Source organism: Prinia subflava, chromosome 25 (genome assembly GCF_021018805.1).
Source record: "Prinia subflava isolate CZ2003 ecotype Zambia chromosome 25, Cam_Psub_1.2, whole genome shotgun sequence".
Classification (NCBI taxonomy): Eukaryota; Metazoa; Chordata; class Aves; order Passeriformes; family Cisticolidae; genus Prinia; species Prinia subflava.
Genome location: NC_086271.1, coordinates 5759644 through 5787174, shown reverse-complemented (window position 1 = coordinate 5787174; position 27531 = coordinate 5759644). Strand labels below are relative to the sequence as shown.

Sequence of the window (27531 nt, the reverse complement as noted above, 5' to 3'; positions counted from 1 at the left end):
TGATTTAACAGAGCATGTTCAGGTACACGTAAGCAGATCAAGAAGTGGCTAAAAAGACCCCTTTTTGCTTGCCATGCTTTCCCTGGACATTGCACTCCCATAAATGTGCTCAGCACTGTATGAGAGCCTCAAGCATGTCAGTGAGACGGCTGGGGGCTTGATGTGTTCCCACGTGCTCTGGGCTCTGCACCATCGAGGCTGTGGTGGCACTCAGGGGTGCCAACCTCCCCAGGGGCAGAAGGAAAAGTGACAAACAGCAGTTTGAGACATCCTAATTGGCTGTGAGCATGGCTGTGATGAACGTGTTCGCATAAAGTGGGCCATGACTCCAAGTCCAGTGGAGCTACGGCCTAGATCCAATGATGCAGATGTTTCTTGCATGTTTATAGCCAAAAAGTCGTGATTTCTCTCCTGTGTAGAACAAAATACAACTAAGTGTTTTCATTGCTGTGTAGCTTCCTACCTTGTTGTCAAGATTATCCTTTTTGCCCATTGTTCTAGAAAGTACTGGATGAATGCCAAAACCTGAGATCCTGCCAACTCCTTGTCAATAGTCGGGTTTTTGGGCCTGATCTGTGTCCAGGGACCACTAAATTCCTCCTTGTCTCCTTTAAATGCAAACCTAGTAAGTAATATTTATCAGGCAAATGTATTTTTCTGCGTGTTTTGTTGCTTGTTTTGATTCAAATGCCACTGCACAAGGCTTTGCATAAATCCATGTGAAGTTTTGGGGCTCTTGGATTGATAACAAATTGTTCTTTTCTACTTTACCTTAGCTCTCCATTGTGTTTGCAGCTTCAGGGTGCTTGCTGCCAGTTTAATGACCAGTGTTGTTTGGCAGGGGCAGATGTCAGACATCAGACTAGAAAGGAAAAATGTTATGGAAATTATTTTTAGTGAGATAGCAATGATGATGTCATATTAGAAAGAGCTGCACAGCAAAACCAGGTGCTTGGGTTAAGGATCCAAATGAAGAAAGGTATCCTAGGAAGGAATATGCAAAAATACTTAAGGAGCTGGGCCCAAAGCTTTCAAAGATTAAAAAATACCTCCCATTTATGGAATAATGGCCAGAAGATACACGTGCTGTCTTGGTTAGAGGCTTTTATTGTAGAATCAGCTGTGCTCTGTGCTGGTATTCAATGCTGATATGTGAAGGGATAAATCTTCCCTCAAAGATAATCCACTTTGTAAATATGAGAAAGGGGAAGAATGATTAAGACAATCCTCATGAGATATCCTTTAATTGTTCTCCTTGTTGCTATGGTATAAGAGAACAAGCTCCAGTAGCCGGGGGGCTCAGCTCCTTTGGCAGTGAATTCCCAGTGTGGCTGAAATGGGTCCCAAAGAAAACAGCTGAATGATGACTTATGGGTACATTCACCAACCAACACAGAATCCCAACCCACAAGCAAAGGAGAAAGCACTAAGGGGGTTTTCTTTGATCAGAGCACTAAGATAGATGCCACTGGTAGAACAGGAGCAGGCGGCACACAAACTGAAGGAAAGTGAAAGTCAGAGCACTGGAAAGTGAAAGTCAGAGCAGAGGGATGGAATGGAGTAGGCAGATGTTACCTTTGATATGGCACTGCCTCAAGAACTCCCAGGGAGATACACTGGGCCAATCATTAGAGGGAAAAAAAGAGGCTGAAATCTAAAATTTTCAGTATCTGTTTTATTATATCAATAGTTTAATTATTTTTGCATATTGCAATTAGTCCATTATTAGTAATAGATGGATTTGAATATCATAGCAGTGTCTGTGTCATTAGAAATCTCTTTTTGCTAATCAAAAGTGAATTGGGATCCTGTTTATTACTTTCAGAAGCTGCTTAATATTTTTCCCATGGGAGATGAGCTTCTTAGAGTATATAGTATTTACTATGACCTGAATTTTAAAAAAGCTGCTCAAAAGCATATTCAACAGCAACTGCTGCCTTCAGAACTGAGGAATAGTCAAATTCCAGTGCAAATGACATGATTTCTTGTGACAGGAAATTTATATTTGTAGGTAAGATACCAATATTGTTAGTCTTGGAAGTGGAAAACATCCTTACTCAGGAAATCACTTCAGGATAACATCAAGTATATTCTGCAGTCTCCTTGCCTTCAAGTGGGCACTTATGCAGTTGCCTAAATCCCTTAGGTTTTCATCTATTTGGAATTATTGCTGTATCTTTGCAGAGGTTTATGGTGGGCTCTTCTCCTTATCTGATACCACTTGGGATTATACATATTTCCACAGCTTCTCCAGCACAGCTAGGCAGATTCAGAGTCCACCTGCAGGCTGTCAGTCAGTGGGCACAGACCCCAGGGCTTTGGCCTATTTATGTGTGCATAGCATGGCGGGTGCTTCTGCAGAAGTCACAGCCTGCAGTATGTCAAGTTTTTTCAAAATATTTTCAAAAATGTTTTCAAAGTATTTTTCAAAATCACTCTTTTTTTTACACTTAAGGGTGTTGATGAACTCAAATGGAAGAAACTGGACTGTCACCAAGAGCACTAACCCATTGTTCTATCTGTTCTGTTTTGGATGAAACAATAATGTTTTCATTCATGAGTAGACAGGAGGTTTTTCTCTCTCCAGTTTCTCTCTCCCGAAGAACCAGCACCCACCCTCCACTCACAGAGACACCACTTGCTAACAATAAGGTTTCCCTTTTCTTCTGCTCAGCTCTGTAATCTCCTTTTCCTGTTTTCACATTTTTGATGACAAAAAAAATGGAGGAGAATAAACTCTTCTCCTTGGCATTATCTGCCATAAAAAGGTTTGGCACACCACAGCTCAACCTGGAAGACTTAAGAAGGTAAAATGCCACGAACAGAGCAGCTGCTTAGGCCAGGAAGAGCCTTGTTGACCAGGTGGCAGATTTAAAGGGGTTCCCTAGGAGGGACAAGCCATGAAGATGAGCGTTCAGTGCCTTCCCCACCTCTGCTGAGGGTACTGCCAGGGTGCCTGTGCCAGCTGAGCAAGGGAGGGGGGGATTTTTCTCAGGCTGACCTCACTTTGCCAGCCAAACTTTCAAATGAGCCCTTGCTGGATAATGCTGCCCAGGGAAACCCCCTGACCTCGGCGGAGCAGTGCAAACACAGCTGAGAGCACTGCCTGCCGTGGGATGGGGACCCCTCCTGGCCTTTTGTCCTCCTATTGTCTGTGCCTCGCCCAGGGCTGTGCTGAGCAGTGCCAGCCCTGCCCGTGATTGATGAGGGTGCAGAGGCAGCCGAGGCACGCGCAGAACGCAGCAGTGTCCTGAGGAGAGGCAAAAGTGAAGGACGAAGCTTTTCTGCTGAGCAGGAGTGGAACGAAAGCCAGGAAAGCAGGGAGGCTATTCCGCTGGAAAAGGAGATTGGCAAAATTAGGGTTTTCTGTTCTGTTCAAAATGGAGCCATGGGCTCTAGAGAGTCACTTGGGCACAATTCATTTGGAAGAAGCACTCTGCTCTTGACTTTGTGTCTGGCTGTACAGGTCCCGCGTGTCACCTGCAACAGCATTTGCAGGAAAGCTGGTTTCTGTCCTGCTGCTATTTGGTATTAACAGTCTAGCTATTTAAATTGCCTCATGCTATCATATTGCTGTTTGCCTCTACTTTAGCTGAATACAAAACCAAATCAGCATGTGAAAACCAGGAACTGAAGCTCCACTGTCAGGAATCCAAGTTTCTTATCATCTACTCGGCCACCTACGGCAGATGGGCACACGAGGAGAGCGTCTGCTCAACAAAGGCGGAGCACACCCCTCCCTTTGGTATGTCTGGGCACCACTAAGGGACCTTCTCTAGACAGGAGCACAGGGAAGAGAGGACACAGGTGGGGAGGAGCTTCAGGTGCAAGAGCAATGGTGTTTCGAAAGCATCAGTGATGGAAATGTGAGAGAGATTATTTCTGAAACTCAAACGAACTGCCCAGTATGAGGGAGGAACATAGAGTAAGAAATGCAGCAAAGTAATAAACTTTCATCTAGTTAATCAGTTCTTAGTATGATTAGCATCAAAAACTAGTTCCCTTGCTTGTCTAGAATTTAGGTGACATGTACCAAATATCAGCTGTTTGCCTCTCTTCTTCCTCCAGCTTCTGATAATGACCAGGTGACACAAGTGTCATGATACTGTCTTACTGCTCCTTCTTCTCTGATGCCTGTTTCTGCCAGATATTCCCTGCCTTAGTAGATATCAGCTGCAGACTGTACAGAGGGTGCATGGGGCAGGGGACTGCTTTAGGTGCTGGTGTATGACCAGACCCCAAGGCTGTGGTGGCACACTAAAAAGTTAAATCTACCCGGGACTTCTCTCTGGCACCAAGTCAGGAAGTCCTATGTACATAGCAATAAACTGAATAACATGTTCCGTGGTGACACTGAAGGCATGAAAGTAACTGTTCATGCCATGGAGAAGGCCAGCACAAGATGAGTGTGCTGTTCAAATCCCTTGTTACTACACAGGGGAGGGCTTGCAAGACCGATGCCAGCCCTGTGCAAAGGCTTAACGTTGCCTCTAAGAAACATGCTTTACGTATCATCTATAAGAAGCACCTCTGAACATCAAGAAGAGATCAATAATTAATCTTAAGAGCCTTTTGTCTGCAAGCCAATGTTTCTATGCAGTTACATAGATAAGATACTATTAAAAATTTATTGGCTGAAAATCGCAATCTGTTCTTAGACAAGATTCTATTTAATATTACCAGGTCTGTGTTTCACACCGGCTCTCTTGGGCCTTCACACAGACTTAGCTGTGCCTGTCTGTTCTGTCGAGAAAACATTTCAGAAGGTCTCTGACAGACCCCCCACACCCCTTATGACAGTGGCATTAACAGGTGACACAAGGCAGGGTAGAGATGTCTTGAGAGAGGCTGCCACCACACTTACTAATGTCTTGCACTTCACTGACCTCTCAAAATCACTCCCTTGCCTCTAATGTCAGCATTCAGATCACAGATGACAATTCTGCAAACCTTTCCTACTGGATAAAGTTACCGAGGATAAAGAGAAAGAATTTGCAACAGCAACAAGCTCTGCTGTGGCCCCAGTGTGCAAACACATGTGCAGCAACACCCTGGCTGGCACTGGTTTTGTGTTCTGTAAAGCAGCCTAAGACCCTAGTTAAAGGAGAGAGCATAAAACCTGAGACAAACACATACAGGGTAGATCCCTGTATAGATTTGCTGCTACTTAATGGAGGTGCTTGGCCTCTTCCTGCATTGTACCACTGACTTTCTGCGGGCGGTGGAATTTCCAAAAGCCCCCTGTGGCATGGGAGTTCACATTCAATTATCACAAAAGACTTGGCACTTCGGAGCCAGACCAAATTGATTCCAGATCTGTCTCGAGCCTGAATCTTATTTGTGTGGTTATTTAAGCCCCTACAGATGTAAGTGGGTGCATGACTAGACTTCTGCAATGATTGTGTACCTTTCTCTCAGGGAAAACACCGGTAATTTGAATGTAATGACTTGAGACAGCTCTTCCTTCCTGAATCAGAGCCCATGTGCCTATCTCTGTTTGCACCAAAAGCTGACTTGGCTCCACCACACATGCATTATTGTTTCTGCTCACATTGGTGCAACTCAGCCTAAGGCAGTACTCAAGCCATTCCAGTTCTTTCACTGCATCACAGAGAAACTGTGAGGCGATTTTTTTTAGCACTGTGCAAAAGAGAAGTCACCCAAAGGTCCTAATGACAGGCCCAGAAAGTCTCTGGTGAGCTCAAAAGCTTTGCATCTCTCCATACTGGATACGGTCCTGCCAGGTGAACTGGGTATTGAAGTGGATACTCCCCGAGATCTTGGCTACCTGTTGATACGTGGGATAGCAGTGACAAACAGCAGCTTTGGGTAAGGACAGACGTGTTCTCAAGCGTCGCTTTTCTGTGAATCACCTGTCAAATCAGTTGACAGATTTTCAGAGCTTTGCTTCAAAGGGAACCCAGGAAAACACGACACTTCTTTGGCATAAAGGCTCTTCTCCACATAGGAAATAAATGATATAAATCCATCTCTGCTGTGGGAGGTATCTGTGTGGCCTTGAGCACCTGTAGGATCTTGAGCCTCACCTCCATATTTAGCATGTTTAGTTTTCTGAGCCAGTGTAATGGTAAAAAACAGCTTCTGCAGCCATCCAAATGCCTGTCACTGTTAAGACTGTACAGAATTTCCAGCAAGCAACTTCCCTGTTTTACTAAGACTATCAAAAACTCCACAAGGAAATTCTGGGTGTGGTTCTGTAGCAGATGGTTCTGCCTAGAGGTATCCATTGTGCCCAGCACCAAAGCAGGAAACCATAGCAGTTTGTTCTTGTGTGAATTGCTGTCTTTTCTGACCCATTATCTATTTTATATTTGTACTAACATGTGCATGAGGAAACAGAAAATTTATTGGTCAGAAGAAGTTAAAGAATTGTGCCAGAACAGGTTACCATAGAGAGCACCAGGAAGATTCAGGTCAACAAACACCTCTCAAATAATAAATTACTCTTGTTAATACATGAAAATACTTGAAAGAAGGCTTGGGAGTGGGTCACCTCTAGGTTCAACTTGCATGCTAGAACACTGCAATATCCTTCCCAGAAATTCCTCTGGATGCACATTGGCTGTGCAGATGTGTGTTCCCCCAAGCACCAGTGACCATTGTAGCCAGTTCAAAGGGCCTTCTGTCTCTTACTCACTGACTGATTGAAAAGCTTTTGGTTTCTGTCCTGTACTAAAAGATGGACTCTTTGCCTGGAGTAAGCCTGTCCCCTGGGAAGGTCTCTTGAGAGCAGAAGAAACAGCAGTGAAGAAGGCACAAGCAGCTTTAGGCAGATCTGGAAACTTTTCCACACTGCCTTGGCACTTTGGGGTGTGGGAGACAGGAGTCAAATGAATTTTGTGGATGCAAAAGTAAGGACAAAAGAGTTCAATTTTGCTTCCACCACAAAACCCCCTAAGTCAGCTCTCTCTATGTGCAGACATGAGATGTGAAAAGGTCCTTGCCTGTGTCAGCCCAAGCAAACTGGGAAGTTTAGGAGGTGCTTTGGGCCCCTAGAGGTGCAAGTAGGAGCCATTGCATCCCTATGCCCCAATGAATGTTGTCAAGACAAAACTCCCTTAAAATAAGAGGTTTTCAGAGCAGGGGCAGGATGAGGATGGTTTGAAGGGAGAAGAAACCAGCCACCATTTTTAAAGTCCAAATAACTTTCTTCTGAGATGAACAGGGAAGATCAGATTTGGCTGCTGGAGGTTGCTTGGAGCACACTGAGACACACTTCACTTCAACCAGTAATGTTTTCTTTACCAGCAGTTCACGGGTTTCTTGTGTCTGTTTTTTCATGGCTCACATTTGTGAAGGGTTTGGAAAAGTACACTTGGCCCTCAAGTCCAGACAAAGCCAAGGAGTCCTGCCTGTGCACATGCAGGAGCAGGGAGTCTGGTTCCTGCTGCCAGGAAATGGAGAGCCACACTTGTCCTTTGCCCTTAGTGTTTGGTGGGATGGATCCCCCACGCTGCACATGCATGTGCAAGGAGGAGAGAGAGACCAAGTTTAGGGGTTTTTTTGTACAAAAGTGCTGCTGATCACGTTGGGTGTTTCTGCTGGAATCAGCAGTTCCAGTGGCCCTTTTCTGATGCACAGGCAGGACCCTGTGTGCCATGCGCTTGCATAAATTACCATATTATTTCAGCAACTTTCTTTAGGAGTCTACAGCCTTAGCTTGCCCCAAACTCCACCGTTCCCCCTTGTCAGTTCTTGTCCTCATAGCTGATATCTGGGCTCCACAAAGCACAAGCCATCCTGATTTGGAGGTGTGAAATCTTTGCTTTCAGTTGATTTTAAAAGCGAGCTCCTTATTCTTCTGTGGGTGGGCACAGAACACATAAAGCGGTCTAGGGAGCAGTTGGGGATAAAAGCAGCTGGAAACTTTTGGAGAGGGTGGGACAGGACACTGCCGCCAGAGCCTGGCACAAGATGCTCCATCACCTGCAGGTTTTGTGTAGCGGGGTGGGAAGAAAGGGAGGGAAAGCTCCTCCTGTCTGAATTGAGAGAAGCTTTAAGAAACCAGAAGACAAATTACTTCTCATTAAAGCCTGCGTGATTTATGGCATGTCATTTGCATGCCAAAACTTTCCCAAACAAAGCTAATTAGGGAGCTGAAAGAGCCTTTCCTTCAGAAACAAGGCTTTCTACTCCAACTATTAAATAGCTGCAGCCAGACTGGATAGTTTATTACTGCATTAAGAACCTCGTCTTGACACCCGTGTCCTGTGCCATCCATAGCAGTGTCTGGTACAAAAGATCCACCGACAGTCTTGGTGTGGAACAGGCAATTTTGAGAGAAAAGCATGAAAAAGGGAGTGTTTTCCCAGCCACACACTGCAGCCTTGTCTGCCACCGCTGGATGCTAGCACTCTGGGAATGTGCCTTTCCAGAGGCAGGTTATTGAAAATGTAAGGTACCAGTCTAACAAGCCCCAGGGATATCTGTGTAGATGAAACAGCACGTAGTCAGAAAGAAGCCACATTGCGTATTTATGTTCATCTCCCAATTCATGGTTTCTTTGGGCCCATTCCATGGGATTCCTTTACTCAAAACACAGCACTGACCTCTCCTCATTCAGTCACTGGAAAAAGGTGTTTGACCAGGAGAAAGGTAAGTTATTCAAGTTAATCCCATCATAGCTGCTGCGAGAACTAGTGGGAAGGCAGCAAGGCCACATGTAAATTAGACAGGATTTTTTACTGCATCACTAAAACCCAAAATCTTTTCAGAGCGCAGGAAGTTTACAATAGGTTTTTTTATGTTATAAGACTTTCCAGGTAGTGTCTGTCCTGTCCCACAGAAGAAACAGGCCATGGTTTGCCTTTACTCACCTGTGACACCAGGCAAGCCTTGGGAGGTTCTCCCAAACCTGCCCTGCCAAGAACCTGCAGGCATACAATGACTGACTTCTCGGGCACAGGAGCCAAATCCAACACGGATAGAGACGATAAGGAGCTATTAAGTCCCACAGAAACATGAGCAAAGGCAAAATGAAACATACACTTGCCACATCACTGAATATGCAGAAAACCATCAGCACAGCATCCTCCTGGTTTTACGAGGCACCAAGAGTAGCTCTCAGGGCAGGAAATTCTATAAAAACATTCAGTTTGACAGTTTACTGTTGTGCTTCCAATCCATTCATTTATGAATCACCCAACAATTCTCCTGATATTCTCTAGCTGGTTTTGTACTTGTCAAAGTAAGCTATTGGCTGCCTAAAACATCCATCCAAATAAATCCTTACTCATCTGAAATTGCCAGGGAGGGAAACTAAAACTGCTAAGTTACTTAATCAGAACTACCCGATGCTGTAGGTCATCCCTTCCCTGCCTTCCCAGCAGTCTCTTGGGACATACAGGCACTGGGATTTTAGGTCTCTGAAAAGTCAGAGCTCTCTCTTAAACAAAGCAATCCACGAGCCCTTTGCCAGACAGATCAGCCCAATATCTCCTGATGGCTCTGCCCAGGTGTATGACTTATTTAGTGCTGGTGTCAAGGAGTTAACTCTAAAAATCACAAATCTGCCCCACTTGCACACATTAAATGTCAAGAACTCCACCTTCTCTTCTTTTCAAACAGATTTGGGGAACCCTTGGACCGTCTTTGCAAACGTTTGTCCTTCCTCTAAAGAGGCAAAAATGACCTTCAGCAGTTGACATGTGACTGGAGGCCATCCTTTAATGCAGGAAGGCGGACTGTTTTAATGCCCAGAGAAAGATGTTTCAGACCTCTAGAGCACTCTTGCCTCAGAAGCCTGGAGTGAGATGTATCTGTCACACAGAGAAAGCCAAAGTGTGTGAGCGAGACAGAAAGATTCAGAGAAGTATTACTTGCTCCAAAATTGTCCTTTGTGCATCCTTTCTGTTCAGAAACCAAAACTACGGGGTGTTTTTTACCTTGTATCTTGGGAGTTTAGCAAATGTGGATACAGAGAACTTAATCACATTTAGAGATTTTTTTTTTTTAAAGCAGAGTGTGACTCACACACTTTCCCAAATAATTTCAGCTCCAGTGTAAAACCCATTTTTGGAAGCCACATGTTTCCTTGGTTAAATATTGAACCCATTCTGACCTCTTCATAGTAAATCAAAAGCTACTTTTTAATACCCTGAACTTCCCTGTAGCCTAAGCTGTTGCAATACATAAAAACTGATCTCACCTGACTTGAACTGAACTTGGATATCCAGTTGACTCATCTCAGTAACCCAGGGCCAAGACACGGACTTGGAAACAGCATTTTGTCTCTCTTGATTTGAGACAGAAGAGATGTAGAGCTATTTGGATGTGCTTATTGGATGCTCTTCCTGCACCCTTAGCGTGCACCTGCAAGGCAACATGGGAGAGTTGCCTCACTGCAAGTTCACGTTGTTGTTGCAGCTGACTTCATTGCATTGACAAATCTTAATATTTAACTCTGAAACCCTGGTAAAGCCAAGTTACACCTGAGATCAGCTGCAGATTTACATCTCTAGTCATGCATCCAGCAGCTCTCATTTCAGATAACACCAGGGTGCTGTGTATTTACTGTATGTATTTTTTTTCTTTCAGACTGTTTGTCTTACACAGCGCTGGAAGTGATATCAAAAAGGTGTTACGGGAAGCAGAGATGCAAAATCATTGTCACCAGCCGGGATTTTGGAAGTCCATGCCTACCTGGTGTGACAAAATACCTAAACGTCAGCTATGCATGTGGTAAGAGTGAATGCAGTAATTTTCAAGCCCTCATTTCTGCTTGCAAAGACACACACACATCCACGTATGGGCACTAAGCCTTCCTAAACATCCACTTCCCTTTAACACAGGAAGTTTGTGACACAGCCATACAAAACATGTGAACAAGCCCCTGGGCACAGCGGCACCTGGCAAAGACTCTGGCATTAAGGGGTGTTTTGCTATAAAAGTGCAACCGACAATAAAATATCAACTAGGTAATTCAGTATTTTTGAGAAATACTATCAAGATAAGAGTTTGTTCCACAGAGTTCACATGCAACAGAGCTAGGAAAAATAAACTGGCATTGCCTGGCATCAGTGCAGGTAACCCAGTCCAGCATAATTGAAGCACTGTGTACAAGCCCAGTCCTGAAACCCGATTCATGTGAGTACATCTACAGCTTCTCCCTCACAGAGGGGTCTCCTTTCTCATAGAAAGGAAAAGGAAGGGTTATGAAAAGTAAAGGCTTGAAGTTATACATCCCTTGCAGGATTGTAACGTACTTCAGCTCATTCCTCAGACAAGAGGGAACAGTTTTCCATATTGCTTGCTATAGACTAATATAATTTCCTAAAAGCCCAGCAGAATTCCCTAAAATACTTCAATAGGAGCAGCTCCACAGGTACATCCTGCAGAGTCCTTTGGCTGCATCCCTAGTGAGCAGTGGAAAAAGGGCACAGGTTACCTAAGACATGCTTTTAAGAACAGCAGGGTGGGATTGACGGCCAGGTCACCTCTACCTGGGAACCCGAGAGATTTTCAGTCTCCCCAGGAATTGGTTGTCAGCTGTGAAAGGTGGTGCAGTAATTCAGCTTCCCTGTTACTGGAGAGATCTGGGAATCTGCCATTGCACCAATACATTGTATTATTGTGCAGCTGCCTTCATAAATGATTAATGTAATTCTCGCTAATTATCACGAGTGAAATTACAAGTTGTTCCTCTTTGCACGTCTGTGTACCAGAGATGCAGAGTGAGTTTGTTTGCACTGCAGTTATGCTTTCTGTTATTTAGGGATGTGGTTTTGCAAAAACACATGAGTAACAAATAGTGTTCTTCTGTGTTGCTGACATATTTGGAAGAGTTTTTCCTCTGCCAAATCTTACTGGGCTGTGCAATCTGAAGCATTAGCCAATGGTTTGCAGATCTGATATTTCACAGATCATCTAATGAACACGGGAAGAATTTGGCATATTCCAGAATGACATTTTACATTCATTCTCCTCAATAGAGGATGCCTCCTAATCTGATGCTTCCAAAGATAATGCAAGTAGATCTCCCCCCGTAGGGACAGAAACTCAGCAGAGCAGAGCACTTTTGTTCTTAGGGCTGTGCCACACTTCAATGTATTTCTATCATGGTCAGGAATGTGAAAAAACCCCATACTCCCCACCCAGTGGTCAGCAGCTGTTTAGGGGTAGTGAGTCTGGCTGCATTTTCACAGTTGCAGTTCATTCCTGACAGTAAAAACATGACAGGAGCCGGGAGGTGCTGGTTTCTTGAAGTCTCAGTGCCTCCAGGGATGAGCTCAGCATCATCTCCTGTCTGCACAAGGTGGGACCTCCTGCTCTTGCTGAGCCTGCACTTCAGGATCAGGGAATCCCCTCTCAGGAAACGCGGCTCCTGCAGCCCCGTGGTGTATCCATACTCCCTGGATGCTAGAGTCCCTTTGTGGGCTGTTTTTGGCAGCCTGTAGGAGGTGACTGACTCCTACTTGCCAAAGCAGTGCTGGGACAAGTTGTAATACAGATGTGATTACCTTAATAAAAATTCCTATGCTGGTACCAGCTGTTCTGTTCAGTGACCTGATGTAGCCTGTACCAGTTCTTCCATCTAAAAGGCATCGTAATGAAAATAAGCAATGCAAGCAGCCAGGGGCTCTTTCTGTCCGTGCCATTTTGAATTAAACATTCCCCTACAATAAATATTTGAATGGCAAAGGGAAAAGGGGAAGCGAAGCCCTGGGGAGCTCCCCCTGGGAGGGCAGCAGGAGGAACATCAGCATAGGTGAAGGAGTCCCAAGCCATGCAACAGGAGCTTCAGGTCCTGCATGAGTGCTGGAGATGGCACATCCTCCCAGGACGCTGTTCACAACACAGGCACATTGCTCACAACAGCCAGGCCTGCAAATGCATACTGCTGGCTGGAATCAATCCCACTCCCTGTCTGCCCCATGCACCAAGGAAAGTGTTCTACCACTGGTAAACAGCTACAAACTACCACGAGGTACAAGACAAAATAGAAGTGAGCTTATTTACCCCGTGTATCTGTTGGCCTTTCACTGCAAACAGGAGCTAAGACTCCCAAAAGGATTCCTTCATCAGCAAAGGAAACAGCTCTGACTTTGAGCCCACACAGAAAGAGAAGTTCTGCTCAGAAATAAGTGCTATTTTTAGTTGTTTTCCAAACGAAAACTATGCTAAGCTGCAAACCTCAGTCTCCTCTGTTCCATTTAACTATCTCAGTACTATTTCTTGGCAAATGTTTCTACGTGGGATAGAGGTGAAATTTCTTCCTTTTTTACCACCCCCCCAATCAGTCTGAAAATCAATCCATCTGCCTTGACATGTACAGGAACAGGGGCCAAGATCTGTGTGGCTGAAGGGTCCATTCATCCATTACAGAATATGTGAACTCTCAATGGCTGTACAATGCACCTGCTTGCAGTTCTTTTAATTATTAGAAGAAAACTCTGAACACTTACCAAGGGAATGAATTAATGAAATGACAAAGATGCAGCTTATTTATTCCCATCCTCCCCACCTTCCTCACCAAGTGTCTGTCTCAGAAGCTTTGCAAATGACATCACACAAGACTTTCACATTTATCTTAGAATTACAGTGAATTATCCTCACCCAAACCCAGTATCTAGATGCCACTTAGCATCTGGCTGTAGCCCAGTTTATGCTGAATTTAAAGGCAAATTTTGTCTCCATCCACTGGCTGGGACACCCTTGAGGGGTTGAAAACAGGGAGTAGGTTGCCAGGGCAGGAGCAGGTTGCTGTATGGAGGTGCACTGATGTTCCTGGAGCAGGTTGGTGTGTGTGAATCCAGCCACGGGCCCAAAGCTGTCCTGGCTTCACAAGAAGCACACAATCATCAAGGTTGGAAAAGATCTCCAAGATTGAGGCTAACCTTCAATACCACTGTTGGAAACCCAGTTAATAAACCCAGGATTAGCAGTGGGATTTGTAGTTAACTGGGGAGAGGGTTCTTAAAACTAACAGAACACAACTTGTCTTTTGTCTGCAGTTCCTAAGTTTATCCTCACGGCTGTCAACCCCCTGGTCCCCGATAACAAATCTTCCATCAAACAGAATGATGGTATGTACCACCACAGACACAGGGCTTGGGATGAAGTACTGGAAACCCTGCTTAAGGAGCTGCTCCTCCTCCTGTTGGAGAGCAGAGGACAGGCTGGAAGTGGGATGAGAGCACAGTCCTGCAGTCACAGCAATGCTGCAGGAAGAGTGACCTGCCCAGAGCCAGCATACTGGCAAGAGTAGAAGTGAAACTGTAGTTGTTTGAAACTGAAATTATCTAAGGTGAAGAATCTTGTACAAGTTACGTCAGCACCAGATCTTCTCAAAGGCCACAAAGTTAAGGATGAGGCTGATGTGTGTCCACAGTAATAGGAGCACATGGCATGGTCGGGCTGGGAAGGCCATTGGAGAACTGTGAAGCTCCATGAAGTAAAATTATTTCAGAAATCCCAATGGGAATAGGCACAACGGGTTTCACTTCGCAATAGACTCTTAAATGAATGTGCCATTTTCTAGATGTTTGGTATTTTCAATAATTTGTTAATTATACTTTATTTAACTTATCAACCATTGTTTGGTCTAGTATTCTGCAGCTCCTTCAGCATGGCACTGGCCTGCCCATGTTTTGGGTGGACTTGTTAGCTGGAAAGTTACTGGATGAGTACCAGTTTAGTAACTTCATTGAATTTGCTTTACCTCCTCCTGTCACAGGTGTCGACCTTGATCCAAAGGAATCAAGACTTCCAAAGAAAGATGGAACTATTGTTAGCTCTAACTACTTGGCTACATTTGCATACATTAGAGGTAAGAAAATGAGGCTGAGATTGTTTGGCTCACTAGATTGTGGCATTGTGGGAAAAGGGAAGATCAACTCCAAATGTTACAACTAGTAATCCCATGTTTATGGTAATGACACTATTACAATATGATCACAATCTTGTGGATGGGACAATCCCAGCATAATGGATATTTAGAGATTATTCCTAGCCTTGAAGAAGTCAAACTCTCTTAGCTACTGCAGCCAAGATATTTTTAAATTTTCGATGGGGACTGTTGGTTGTTTGACAACCTGGTCCTGACCTGTGAGAGCACTGGAGACATCTGTCTTTGGAAACGCTGGGTTGCAGACATACATGGATCACCAAGGAATAATAAAAAAAAGCAAAAAGTCATCCCAAAGCCAGCCATCTGAGCTGTGAGACAAAGCAGGTTTTGTGACTCAGCAGAAGGAAGACAAGTGCTCTGCACTCAGCCTGGCCTGGAGATGCTGCCGAGGCCCTGCAGAGGCAGGGTCGCTCTTCTCATGCCCCGTTTGTGAGGGCAAGGCCCATTTTGGCAGGATGGCTGGAAAGAGGAAACAAGGTGTGCAGAGTTCTGGTAGCTGGCTGCCAATGAAGGGTTGGGTTTGTGTTGTCATTTTACAGTGTTATAACCCGACTGGATTTTTACCCAGCAGTTCAGAGAGGCAGAGCTGGCAGGGCTGAGCTGTGAGTGTCAGGAGGTTTGGGTGCCCTATGGCTACAGAACACTGCAGGAACGGCAGGAGGGGTTTGTAAGCAGCCTTGGCAGTTTGTAGAGTGACTAAGCCTGGCTTTCTTGCCTGCAGATCACCCTGAAAGAGCCGCTCTCCTGTTTGTGTCCAGCATTTGTGTGGGATTAATCCTCACACTCTGTGCCTTGGTGATCTGCGTGTCGTGTCCTAGGGACATCCAGAAACTGCACAGGAAGAGAGATCCACTGGCGCCAGAGAGTGCCAGAGCCTACGAGAGCAGTGCACAGGAGGAAGAGGAGGAAGAGGAGGGGGAGGATTCCTCCCTTTCCAACACCCAGGACGAGACAGACAGACTTTACAGACCTTCTTACTCAGGTTATAACTCAGCAGAGGCAGCCGAACTGGCCGAAAGGATTGAGCGCAGGGAGCAGATCATACAGGAAATCTGGATGAACAGTGGCTTGGACATGACACCCCCTAGAAATATGAATACATTTTATATTAATGAACAATAAATGGCTTATTTTGGATGACACTCTATCCCTTTTAAAAAAATGTACCTTCTGTGAAGGAACATTTGTATCAGTGAATATAATTATTTGTAAAATAAAAAGAAATATATGCAATAAAAAGGGGGTTTCGTACAATGTGTACAAATCCTTCAGTGAAAAACACTCTACAGCTTTAACTCATGGTACAGATTACTTTTCACTGTAATTTGGAATCAACTGCCAAATGCATATTTAGGAATATTTTAAAAAGTGGAAAATATTTAAGCAGATGCACTCAACAACCATCAGAACAAACCTGCCCAAGACATGCTCCTGCTGCTACCTGTGCTGGCAAATCTGTGAAGGACAAGCTCCAAAATGGCTGCTGCCTTCATAAAAGACTCCTCACGTTGCCACACGCTAAGAATACTTCACTTAAGGGAAAGACTGGGTTCATTTTTCTGATCCTAAGGCAGGGTTAGAGCCAGCACTTGAACGCAGGTCACATTCTCAGGACTTTTCACTTGAAAACTGTTAGACTACTCAGATTCGGTTTCAGTTGGACAGAAAATTAAAACAATAATGTATCTAAGCTGAAACCACAACAGCCTTCCTGTCTTAAAAATGTCTCCAATATTTTAGCTGCAGCCCATAGGGAATTTTACTGAACAAAAGGAGGAAAAATGTCACTTCCTATTGGTAATTCTTCATGGGTTCATTGTGCTTCCCCACTCAGATGCTGTGTGTCCAGGTAGAGCGTAGTATGAAACACTTGGAAAGAAAACAGTGACATGGCTTGTCATTTCCTACTGATACAAGGTCGAATTAAGCCTGGAAAAACTTTAAAGGGAGGAAGGGAGCTTGCTCGGATGACTAAGGCACAATCCTGTGCTCAACTGGAAAAATCTCACCAGCAATTAGCATCCTATCAGCGGAAGGAAGAGAGGCTAAGGAGATGGACGGAGGGTCGAGGTCATGCAGAGCACTGGGAAACTGCAGGAGAGGTCGGGCACAGCCCAAGAGCCTGGCTGCAATCCCGCTGGGCCACTGCTCTCCCCTTTCCAGCAGGAAGTCATCACCACCTCTGCTATGCTTATTGATTAATGGGTTTAGGTCTGGAGAAGCCCATGCCTTGGTCCTGAGGGTGGAAGAAGGCAAATTGGCCTTTGGGGACGGCTCTGGGCCAGAGCTGGCTCCTTCCTCCTGACTCATGGGGCAGGTGCCACCCATTTCCTGGTCAGATACAAAGGGACTGATCTACATCCCAACAATTCCTCCTGCTGACAGACCATACTAGTGGAAAAAACCCCAAACTGATCCTCTTCCTTTTACTGGAGTGGGCTGGGCTCTGGCCTGCAGGCCTGAGGGCAGGGGCTCCAAAGGCCCCTGCTCTTGTGGGCTCCTCAAAACTCTGAGTCCTGGTGAAACTCCCCTCTGGAGAGCCTGGGGCCCACAGGTCAGCTGATCTCCAGCTGATCTTTTTTGGAAGTTATCTGTCTGGCAGTTGAGGTTTATAGTCACTAAAATTTGTGCATTTTCTTCTTTCATTTTTTTATTGGGATGCCTCAGTAGGGTTTCAGCCCATAAGCTGACATCCCAACAAAAGCTGGGAGTTATCTTACCTTCAGACTTCACTTTGCTCAAGACTAGGTAAGGTCAGTGTGCCCTAGGAGTGGCCCCCTGGAGAACACCTGGTCCAGCCAAGGACGGGGACCTCACAACCTCTCTGGCCAATCTGTGCCAGTGCTCAGCCACTCCCATAGGGACAAAGTGTTCCCTGATGTTCCTCTTGTGTTTAAGCTTCTGCCCATTGCCTTTGCTCCTGCCACTGGGCACAGAGGTCCTTTCCCTGCTTTGTTCACCTCATCCACACATCCATCCATCTGATCTCCCTCACTGGATTCCCAGCTGAACCTAGGGTCTTCATTCCTGGTGGCAAAACAACTGCAGTGGCAGCAGATCAGCAGAAATCAGTTTGCAGCTTAGAAGTTAGTCCCTTCCTTGGGGAAAAACGTTCCACTTTTCCCAGCTCCCAGTCCTCTCCTTGCTTTTACAAGCCTGGAGGAAAAAGATCTTTGGTATTGAAATAGTGATTTAACTGATGAGCTGATCCCCTGCTGATTTTCCTCCCTGCCTGCCACCACACACTGGTGTGCAGACAGTAAAAACTTCCCACAGGTGCCAGAGAAGTGGCTGCTTCCCGTGATGGAGCATTTCACAGCCACTGGGAACATGTTTTGAGGGGGGGAAAAAAGTGCAGTGCTTAATAATACATGCCTGTTTAAATGGATCCTCAAACATAGTGACAAACCCTGTCCAAACCCCAGCACCAGCAGCAACTCAGCAGGGCAGGGAAAGCAGCTTTTGCTCCAGGCTGGGAGGTCAAGCTTTGCTTGGGATCTGTTCCTTTGACTGAACTATTTTTAGTCTGAATTTGGGTTGCTATTTTATTCTTTTTGCATAAACTTTCCAAGTCTAACTGGGGAAAGCTGTCCATTAGTGGTTCACCTCATTTCCAAATGTTCACTGTTCACAGCAGTCTGAGAGTAAGAGTGAAGGCAAACATGGACAAACCTGATAAACAGACATTGAATTATTTGGATCTTTCTGAAACAACACCCAAAGTATCCAGTAGACAAAACAGAAAAATAATGAGGTATGCACTTATCTGTTCCAAGTCCTGAAAAGACCAGCAGCTGAAGTGCCGTAGCTGGAATCTCTCCAGGCTGAGGGTTGAGGTATCCACAGGGAGGGTGCCAGGAGGCAAAGAGCCACAATGCTATGGGAAGGACACACAGGGCTGGCTGTGGGATGAAGTTTCAGCAGTAAAATCCCTGCAATTTCCCAGAAGAGCAGCCTACGGAGAAAATACTGCAAAGGACAGCTTGCAAGTTGCTTGGACTATTTGGTTGGTGCCCCACACATGGCTGTGGACATGACACACATCCAGAAATTGTATGACCCAGCATCAACATCTGGGCTTGCTGGAAGGCAATATGCAGTGCTGATGTGGCTGCTTGAACTCCCCACTCCTGTCTTGAAATTGGCCTCAAGTTGCCAGGAATGCTGGGTGAGGTTGCAGGAAGTAATAAATAAATCCTTCCAAATCCTGAATGAGGCAGAGAATGGAGCAATGTGGGAAAGCAAAACTGTGAAAAGGAGAAAAGGAATGAAACCAGGTGTGGAAACTGTCTCCCTCCATCAGGATGGTGATATGGCCACAAACCCAAAATTTTAGCAATGTTCTGCTGTGAGTCTCTTTTGAGAGAGAAAGCATTTTCTCCCTGGAAGGGCATGGCTACTCTCAAACTTCCAGAAATAAGGGGTTTAAAAGAAAGACAAAACACTTCTACAAAGTTGCAAACCTGTGCAAACAATGTGGCCTTTCCATCTCATTATCTCCTTGGGCAGTTCAATACCCACAGGCTTTCCTGGGGTCCAGGAGTCTTTAATCATCTTCCAGTTCATTCAATTTCAGCCGCAATAAAAGAATCCAGTAGATCCACAAACACTGTTGTGAGACCTCCAAAAAGGGTCAGTGCTATGGAAAGTCTGCTCAGCTAAAGAAAAAACCAACACCAATTACAGCAGAGAGCAGCAGTCAAAGGGGTGCAGAATCTGTGTTAAACATTTCCCGTGCCTCCTTTTCCCTTGCTTTCAGAGAGGAAATGAGAATATTATAAGTTCCAGGACACTGATTTTCCTCTTCGGAACTGGTAGAACAATGTTTTGTTAAAAACCTTTTGTGCCATGTGAAATAATTCCACGTAAATTTTAAATAAAAAATATTTGAGGTTTTTCAACTTAGAAATGCTGATTTTTCTTTTTGTAAATGTCATGTTACAGTGAAGTTGAGATTCAAGAAAAACTACAAGACACCAACCTTCCCTAGAATTAAAAAAATCAGTGATTGAAGTAAAACCACCATGAACAGTTCATTGAATGGCGTTAATTATCTTTTCTGCATCCAATCTTCAAGCTGTGAGTTCTGCAAACACTTGACTTCTAACTTTATCAGAGTTTCTTCAACCATACTAATACAGAAAATGATGATGATTTTTTTACTTCCACCCTAAGAGATATGGTCCTATTAAACTTGGGTTTATCCAATCTTCCTGCAAATTATGCTTATTTTTGTATACAAATTACTGTCAACCTCTATATAGCAGCAAAAAACCCTACACCTGAAGAATGAAAATGAAGCATTCCATGAGGATGTAACTAGTGTTTATATAAAAAGACTCCCTTTAAACAATTATCAAGAGGCTAACTCATTTCAAATTGACAGTTTGGAAATAGCTATGTTGAAATGTGAACAAGCACATAAAACCCCTTCATTCTCCATGGATTAGTTGAGGGGAACTGATTTGGTACAAAATAAATTATCTTCTCCAGAGCACACCACGTAATAGTAATGCAAGAATGAGAAGAGAGTATAAAGACCACTCCGAACAACACCAAACATTCCAGTGCACATTTACTAGATCATTTAGCTATGAAACAGATTGACATTTCCATATCCAAATGACAGGTTTCTAATAAAATACCAAATGTCAAGAGAATTTGTTCATTTCTTTGCAAAATGCAGCTGCACTCACAGAGAAATATGAACATTTATTGAACACCTAAGGCCACAGAAGCGACAACTTCAGCTGCTGTCAGAAGAATCTACCACACACAACACAACTTCTTGCTTGCAAACAAGAGCATCAACCGAGCAGCTTAAGAAGGGGTTTGCAGAGCTTCATCTTGGACCCCACTTGATGTCTTTTACACCGTGAAATTGCCTTTTCAGAGCATGGCTGTCTGCCCACTCAGCATTTAGAAAGGAGTCGTCGTCCTCCTCCTCCAGTTTCTGTGGCAGAGAGGGGAGGGAGGCGGTGAGGGATGCAGCCTGACCCCTGTGGGAGCAGCCCAGCTCTCGGGCACCACAGGAACACTCACCTTCAGCTCCTCCTGCCTCCTGTGGTAGTATAGCATCATCTCTTTTTGCTCCTCATGGCTGATCACAGGCTCCCGCCCCGGAGCGCCTTGTCCTTTCTGGAAGGGAAATTGGAAATGTTGCTGATGCCATTTGTGATACCAAGGAGAAGCTGTTACACAGAAACAGCAAAAACCTTTCTTCAGACAACTGGATTGCTCGGATTTGGTAAGGTCCCTCAGGACAGGAAAATAAATGCTGAGAAACTGTGGCTGCATTCACAGAATCACAGAATGGTTTGGGTTGGAAGGGACCTTGAAGATCATTTAATCCCACCCCCTGCCATGGGCAGGGACACCTTCCACTGTCCCAAGTTACTCCAAGCCCCATCCAGCCTGGCCTTGGGCACTGCCAGGGATCCAGGGGCAGCCACAGCTGCTCTGGGCACCCTGTGCCAGGGCCTGCCCACCCTCACAGGGAAGTGAGGGTTACTCTCTAAAGTCAGGTTTATTTTTTCACCTCTGTGTCTGAATCATGCTGTCAATTTTGTGGACATCAGTGCAAGATGCAAACATGATTGAGTCTATTTTACTTAAATTTCCATTCTTAAAGACATAATAAATCTGTTTTAAGGTCACTCTGGATATGTCAGGATGGGCCCACATCTTTGGCTCCCCTACTCATACAGACACAGGATAGCATAGGATTCAGTAAAGTAGGGAAGTAAGGGAGTTACACACCACTACAAATAACAGGAAATGTCTCATCCAGGCAACTGTGCTCCTGAAAGAAATGATGGACAAAGCAGAAAACGCCTGCTGTCAGCAACTGCAAACACATCATCTTGCATGGAGGTGGTGGATGCTCTCGAGAACAAACAGGGTCTGAGAGAGTTTAGGCAGAGAGGAACCCCTATACCTTCAACTAATTAAACAGACAACACTCCCGGGAGCCTACACTTCAGTGGCTATTGGGATGCCACATCATTTCCCAGTGACCCTGAGAGGAAAGAGAAAGCAAATCTCATCTTCTAAGTGACAAACACATAAATCACCTGACTTACCTCTCAGGGATGCACTGCAGGTGGCAAGATCTGCCATAAAACTTTTTAGTTTGTATTTCATCTGTTCTTTAAATAGCTCTTTGTTGTACTTCACAAAAATACTATAGAGCGAGAAATAGCAACTACTGTATATAAATGACAGGCTAAGGAATTACTAAAGAAAAAACTCAGAGTATAATCCATTCAAACCTTAAAACAGACGTACAGTTTTAAGACACTCACGCTGGAACTAATCTAATCCATTTTATACTCCTACGGATAGTTCTCCTCCACAGAGAAGAGACAACCAAGGGTGAGGCACTTGCAGAGCAAACTCCCAGCAATACTCACTTTCTGGATCTTGACAATGATGGTTGTTTTCTCATTTTTGCCTATATAGTCAGAGAGCAACTTTGTTTCTTCCAACTGCTTTCCTGCCCACCACAACTGTGCTTCCGATTCTTTTATAACTTCAGTTCCAGCCTGTGACAAAATAAACACGGTGAAGAGGTTGGGGGGTATTCTTTCTTGCTTTTTAAAAAAATCAAAACCAAATACAAACAAACAAAAAACCACCACCACCAACAAAAATAAAAAAATAATAATAAAAAAAAAAACCCAGATTTTTTTTTCAGGGGGAAAAAAAAAAAAATCTTTCTGGAGCTCCTAACATGAAGTGTAATTTTGCACTCTGCATCTACATCTTTCTCCTAATACTCACCTATAGCATTTTTATTTATATTCCATTCTATCTTAATCTAATACAAACACTTTGGGCAACTGATGCTCCATACTGGAGGTGAAAACAACCTTCACTGATAAGATTAAGAACAGCAAAGCCCACATCTAACCCAGGACTTGATATAATGGGAATACATCATTGCTTACATGAGTTCCTGACAGGTCTGCTTTATCTTCGAGCTCCATCCTAACTGGATCATGTGGAGGCAATCCCATTGGATACACAATCATCACAGCCCCTCGGAGCTGCTCCAATGCATCTTTCACCATCTCCATATTCACACACACGTTGGCCTGAACTTGTTTCTGAAATACAGACAGGGATCACTGGCAATGCAAGCAAACCTGCAGAAAGACTTGGCTTTGTGGCCAGCTCAGAGCTGAGTGATGGGACATCCGAGCAGAGCTAACGGACTGCACAAAGGTATTCGGAAGGCAAATTTCCTCATGGAATACTGGCTTGGGAGTACATCTCTCAGCTTTGGCCCCTCTGTTCAGCCTGCTTACGTGGGGTGGGGGAGGAAACAAAAAAGGGAGATCTTCACTAAACTGTGCAGGAGACAACTGCCTTTGGAACACAGGACTCAAACCAGGACACACATGACCACAGAGCCAGACAGGGGTGCTTTGGCTCCAAGCACTTGTGATTCATGAACGTGATTTAGGCCAGCAAAATTCAAGTGAGCGATGGAGAAGGAGCTTAAAACTTGAGAAAAAAAACAGAGCACATGCAAGGACAAGTGTAAAGTTTGGCAAACTGCACAGCTCATGCAGAGATCTGTTAGACCAAGTACTTGAGATCATTGCAAACCCTAAGGCAAGGATAAAGGCGAAACGTGACACATCTGGAAGAAAACAAATAAAGGTCTTCCCGACAGATTTAACAGTTTTGTAAGTACTAAGGTAAGGGAATGCTGCCTCCTTGTGGACGTTCTGGTTAACCTCAAATACACAGGCATATTTCTTCTTTTTTGTCATTATAAAGTGGTGAACCAAACAAACCACTTCCCAAACTATCCTTAGCTCCATTCATAAATATTACCAAATCTGTGTTTTAACGTCATACAAAAGCTGAAATACAACACAGAGCACCTACAGATTTGGCAGTGTGAATCTGAATGCCTGAGAGCACCGCCCCTTCAGGCCAAACCTTGTGCTTGTCTCTGAAAACCCAGCACCCAGCCGGACTAAGCACGAGTCCAAGGGCTTGGCAAACCAAGGCCTAACCGCTGCCCCATCCCTGAAGAGCTCAAGGCCAGGCTGGATGGAGCTCTGAGCAACCTGGTCTAGCAGAAGGTTAGGGGGGTGGGACTGGGCGAGTTTTAAGGGCCCTTCCAAACCAAACCATCTGTGATACTGTGATAATCTAAGAGATTAGAACACATTTTTCAATTAATTACACGTAAAAGTCAAAGGACTTCATTAACTCCAAGAACAGCACAGAATGCAGTTAATTTTTCACCAGAAAGCACGACAAGCATTCACCCAAAGAACACATCAGTAGCAAATTGCAAGGATAAAACTGAAGGTGATTTAATTGTTCCACATGGGCTCAGCTGCCAGCATTCCCCTGGAGTTTAGTATCTGATTCCTTAACCTGTTGAACCACTTGCCAAAAGCCTTAAAGAAAATCATTAACCAAAATGTCAGGTTTTATTAGACTATTTACATCACTTCATGGCATTTCTCAACAACCGTCATATCCCTTGCACTGAAAAAAGGTCTGATTTTATTTAAGATGCCAAACTCCACAGCACTTATTAGGAAAGCCCCACACACCACTTGAGGAAACTTACCTTAGAGATTAATGCCTTGGCTTCTTCTATAGTCTTCTTTATAACTTGCTGCATTTTTTCATTCGGAGCTAAAAGTAAGAGACATATTTCACAGTCTGTACTTACTACAAAGAAACCGAGCACACATCTGTCCAGACTCCACGTGAGCAAATGAAGCAGGATCAAATCACAAAGCAAGACAAACACCACTAAGCTGCAGCCTACTTACCAGACAGATAGTTCACTTCTGTATTTCTTACTAACTTAAGAAACCAGCAGCATTTTTCACAGGACAAACAAACTTACTTTTCCCAAAGACACGTGACTCTTATTTGCCCCATCCCTGGAAGTGTTCCAGGCCAGGCTGGACAGGGCTTGGAGCAACAAGGTCTAGTAGAAGGTGTCCTTGGCCATGGCAGGGGAGTGGAAGCGGATGAGCTCTAAAGGGCCTTTCCAACCCAAACTACTCTGTGATTCCATGATGCTGTCATCTGGAACTTCATTTAGGACAAAGGGCCTCAGTAGAAAGCAACAACCATAATCCCATACCCTCCACAACAAACCAAGGCTCCTTCCCTGCTGGACTATTGTGAGCTGTACTGGCAGATATGCTTTAAAACTGGGCGTAACAACTTGCAGTTTTCTGACTTTTCTTTTCTAATTAAAACCTCAATCTAACGACAAAGACAGTTTTGCATTTCATATGACAGTTATCTATTTTAACTGCTATAAAAAGCCTGTCCTCAAAAACAAAGAGCCAGCTAAAGCATACTCATTCCCAGTCCATGTCCCACTCGAGCGCATCATTTCACAGTACTCGGTTTGGCTTACACACACACACTGTACAATGTTCTAACTTTGTCAGTATCACAGGGCTGTCCTCCCGCCTTCAAACACATCCTCAGTGAATCTGAGGCCCAGTCAGTGAGAAAAGAAGAGAGATACCAGAAACACAACCTGTTAATGTATCTTGGAGCCCTGGAGGAAAACCAGTTCTCAAGGGAACATTTATATAAACGGGGAGAGTAAACTAAACAGGAGCAGTCAAACTTCTCCTGGTGATTGTTTACGTGCTGAACTTACACTGCTCTTTAGGCACGTTAATCAGCATTACCCCAGATTCTAACCCAAGACAGAATTCCTGTGTATGGAACTTAGTTTGGCTACCCCATTCCAGAATTAGGGATCTGTGGTTCCCTGTTATATTATGGATTGTCTGTGTCCAAAGGAAAAGAAACAAGCACTGACATGTGACTCACCAAATCCATTTCTTCGGCCCATTTCATCCCTCCTGAAGATGCTTCCACCGCTTGGGACACACTTCTCTGCCCACTCATCCTTTAACTTCAGCTCTTGGATCTGCTCATCTGTCAGCCCTTGCATATTGTAAGGTAAGGAAACACCGTGCTCTGCCAGCTCCTCCATCTCTTTACAGTGTTTAGAGAACATGATTAGAAGTCTCTGTTACTATAGTCCATTTACAAAAGCCTTTCACACAAAGGTAAACCTTGCCCCTAATTTTTAGTTTTTAAGGAGGTTAAGTACAGGGGACCAAGAATAATGGATATAAATGCGCATATATGGATGATGTAACTACGTTAAATGTATGCATTTTCCATACCCATAAAACAACGTAACAAATTACACTTGCAGGGACCCTCGTGGTACTCACTGGCCGTAAACCTTTTCTTTTTGGTATTTCACTGGTCAGATTTGTTAAATTTCAGAGCAGCGTCAGCATGGCCTCAGACACCCCACAAACACTGTGGCTGCTGCACAGCAGGCATGGGTGGGCTGCACCCCCAGGTCAAGCACACCTGACAGAAGTCCCTGCTCTGACAGCCCCACGGCACGGCGGGAAATGTTTTTTAAAGCTGCCTCAGAAGTGAACTCTGCACTAATTGAGACATGTCACTGACTCCACCGCATGGCAGGGGATGCTCCTGGTGGCCAGTATGACCTCACACACACCTTGGGGCGCTGCTGGGAGCACCGCACACTGCCCTGAAGGAGGACTTTGGAGAAGGGCCTAGAGTTACAAGACAAGGGGGAATGTCTTTAAATTTCAAACAGAGTAGGGCTAGATGGGATACGGAGGAGAAATGCTTCCCTGTGAGGGTGGTCAGGCCCTGGCACGGGGGTGCCCAGAAAAACCGTGGCTGCTCCTGGAACCCTGGCAGTGTCCATGGACAGGCTGGAGGGGGCTTGGAGCAACCTGAGATAGTGGAAGGTGTCCCTGCCCATGGCAGGGGGTGGGACTGCTTAAGCTTTAAGGTCCCTCCCAAATCAAATCATTCCGCGATGCCCCGATTTAAGCAGCCACTACCGGCACACGCAGCGGCAGTTTTCAGCGCTGTGCGTGCCCTCACTAAGACACCAAAGCCGGGCATGCACGCGCGCTTGCGCTGTGCTACCACGGCCCCGTGAGGGGCGGGGGCGGCGCTGCCGCTGCCCGGGCGGCGCCTGGGGGCCGCTCCCGCCCGCCGCGGCCCCGGCGGTACCTGAGCACAGGCGCTGCACCTTCAGCCGCCCGTTGTGGATGCGGGCGACCAGCGGCGCCAGCTCGGCCAGGCGGGCGCTGCCCGGCGCCTCCAGCAGGAACTGGCTCTCGCCGCCGCGCTTGACGTGCAGCCGCACCATGGCCGGGTCGGGGCGGCCCCTCAGCAACGCGGCCGAGTCCCTGGATACGGGAGGCAGGCAGGGAGCGCGGGGACCGCCCGCGCCCGGCGCTTCGGGCGGCCCTGAGGGCGCGGGGGGGCCGCTGCCGCCCCCGCCGGCAGCACCGGGACCCGCCGGGACCCGCCGGGACCCGCCGGGACCCGCCGGGACCCGCCGGGATCCTCCGGGACCCGCCGGGATCCTCCGGGACCCGCCGGGATCCTCCGGGACCCGCCGGGATCCTCCGGGACCCGCCGCTGAGGCGCCTCGGGCGGTCGCGCGGCCGCTTCCACTTCCGGCCGCACCGTGAGGGCTCGCGAGGCGCTTAAAGGGCCCGCGCGCCCCGCCCGGCGCCGGCAGCCACAGAAGGTCCTGCAAGCGCAGTCAAGGAGGTTAATAAACTTCTACAAGAATTGCTTTAATTAGT

The 27531-nt window shown here is 45.6% G+C and overlaps 2 protein-coding genes across 3 annotated transcripts in view; one reads left to right on the top strand and one right to left on the bottom strand.

The window, feature by feature from the left end:
• Window positions 1-16108, top strand: part of EVA1C (eva-1 homolog C) — a 32444-nt gene extending 16336 nt beyond the window's left edge. Inside the window, exons 3-8 of the mRNA XM_063419397.1 lie at window positions 502-625; window positions 3593-3745; window positions 10558-10701; window positions 13974-14045; window positions 14696-14788; window positions 15591-16108. Of these exons, the coding sequence (XP_063275467.1) occupies window positions 502-625; window positions 3593-3745; window positions 10558-10701; window positions 13974-14045; window positions 14696-14788; window positions 15591-15991 (987 nt within the window). The 3' untranslated portion in view covers window positions 15992-16108. The remainder of the gene's footprint in view (window positions 1-501; window positions 626-3592; window positions 3746-10557; window positions 10702-13973; window positions 14046-14695; window positions 14789-15590) is intronic.
• Window positions 16109-20427: 4319 nt separating this feature from the next.
• On the bottom strand, window positions 20428-27410 carry CFAP298 (cilia and flagella associated protein 298). Of its 2 annotated transcripts, none has more exons than XM_063419401.1 (7): window positions 26948-27410; window positions 25706-25822; window positions 24468-24535; window positions 22819-22977; window positions 22282-22413; window positions 20912-21007; window positions 20428-20822 (listed from the first exon to the last, which is right to left on the bottom strand). In XM_063419401.1, exons 1-7 carry the CDS (start codon window positions 27084-27086, stop codon window positions 20712-20714), a joined length of 822 nt encoding a protein of 273 aa, XP_063275471.1. In that variant the 5' UTR covers window positions 27087-27410; the 3' UTR covers window positions 20428-20711. The 2 variants fall into 2 exon arrangements, with proteins under 2 accessions (XP_063275471.1, XP_063275470.1); XM_063419400.1 differs by having other exon boundaries at window positions 25706-25873; window positions 26948-27408.
• Window positions 27411-27531: the final 121 nt, after the last annotated feature.

Excerpts from the sequence above, each read along its gene's own strand:
- CFAP298 (XM_063419400.1), bottom strand. The coding sequence starts at position 27,086 with ATGGTGCGGCTGCACGTCAAGCGCGGCGGCGAGAGCCAGTTCCTGCTG. Across the intron at positions 25,874-26,947 it reads GGTGCAGCGCCTGTGCTCAG|AGATGGAGGAGCTGGCAGAG; the intron begins GTACCGCCGGGG and ends AACACTGTAAAG. Across the intron at positions 21,008-22,281 it reads TCATTGTCAAGATCCAGAAA|AAAGGACAAGGCGCTCCGGG; the intron begins GTGAGTATTGCT and ends TTTCCCTTCCAG.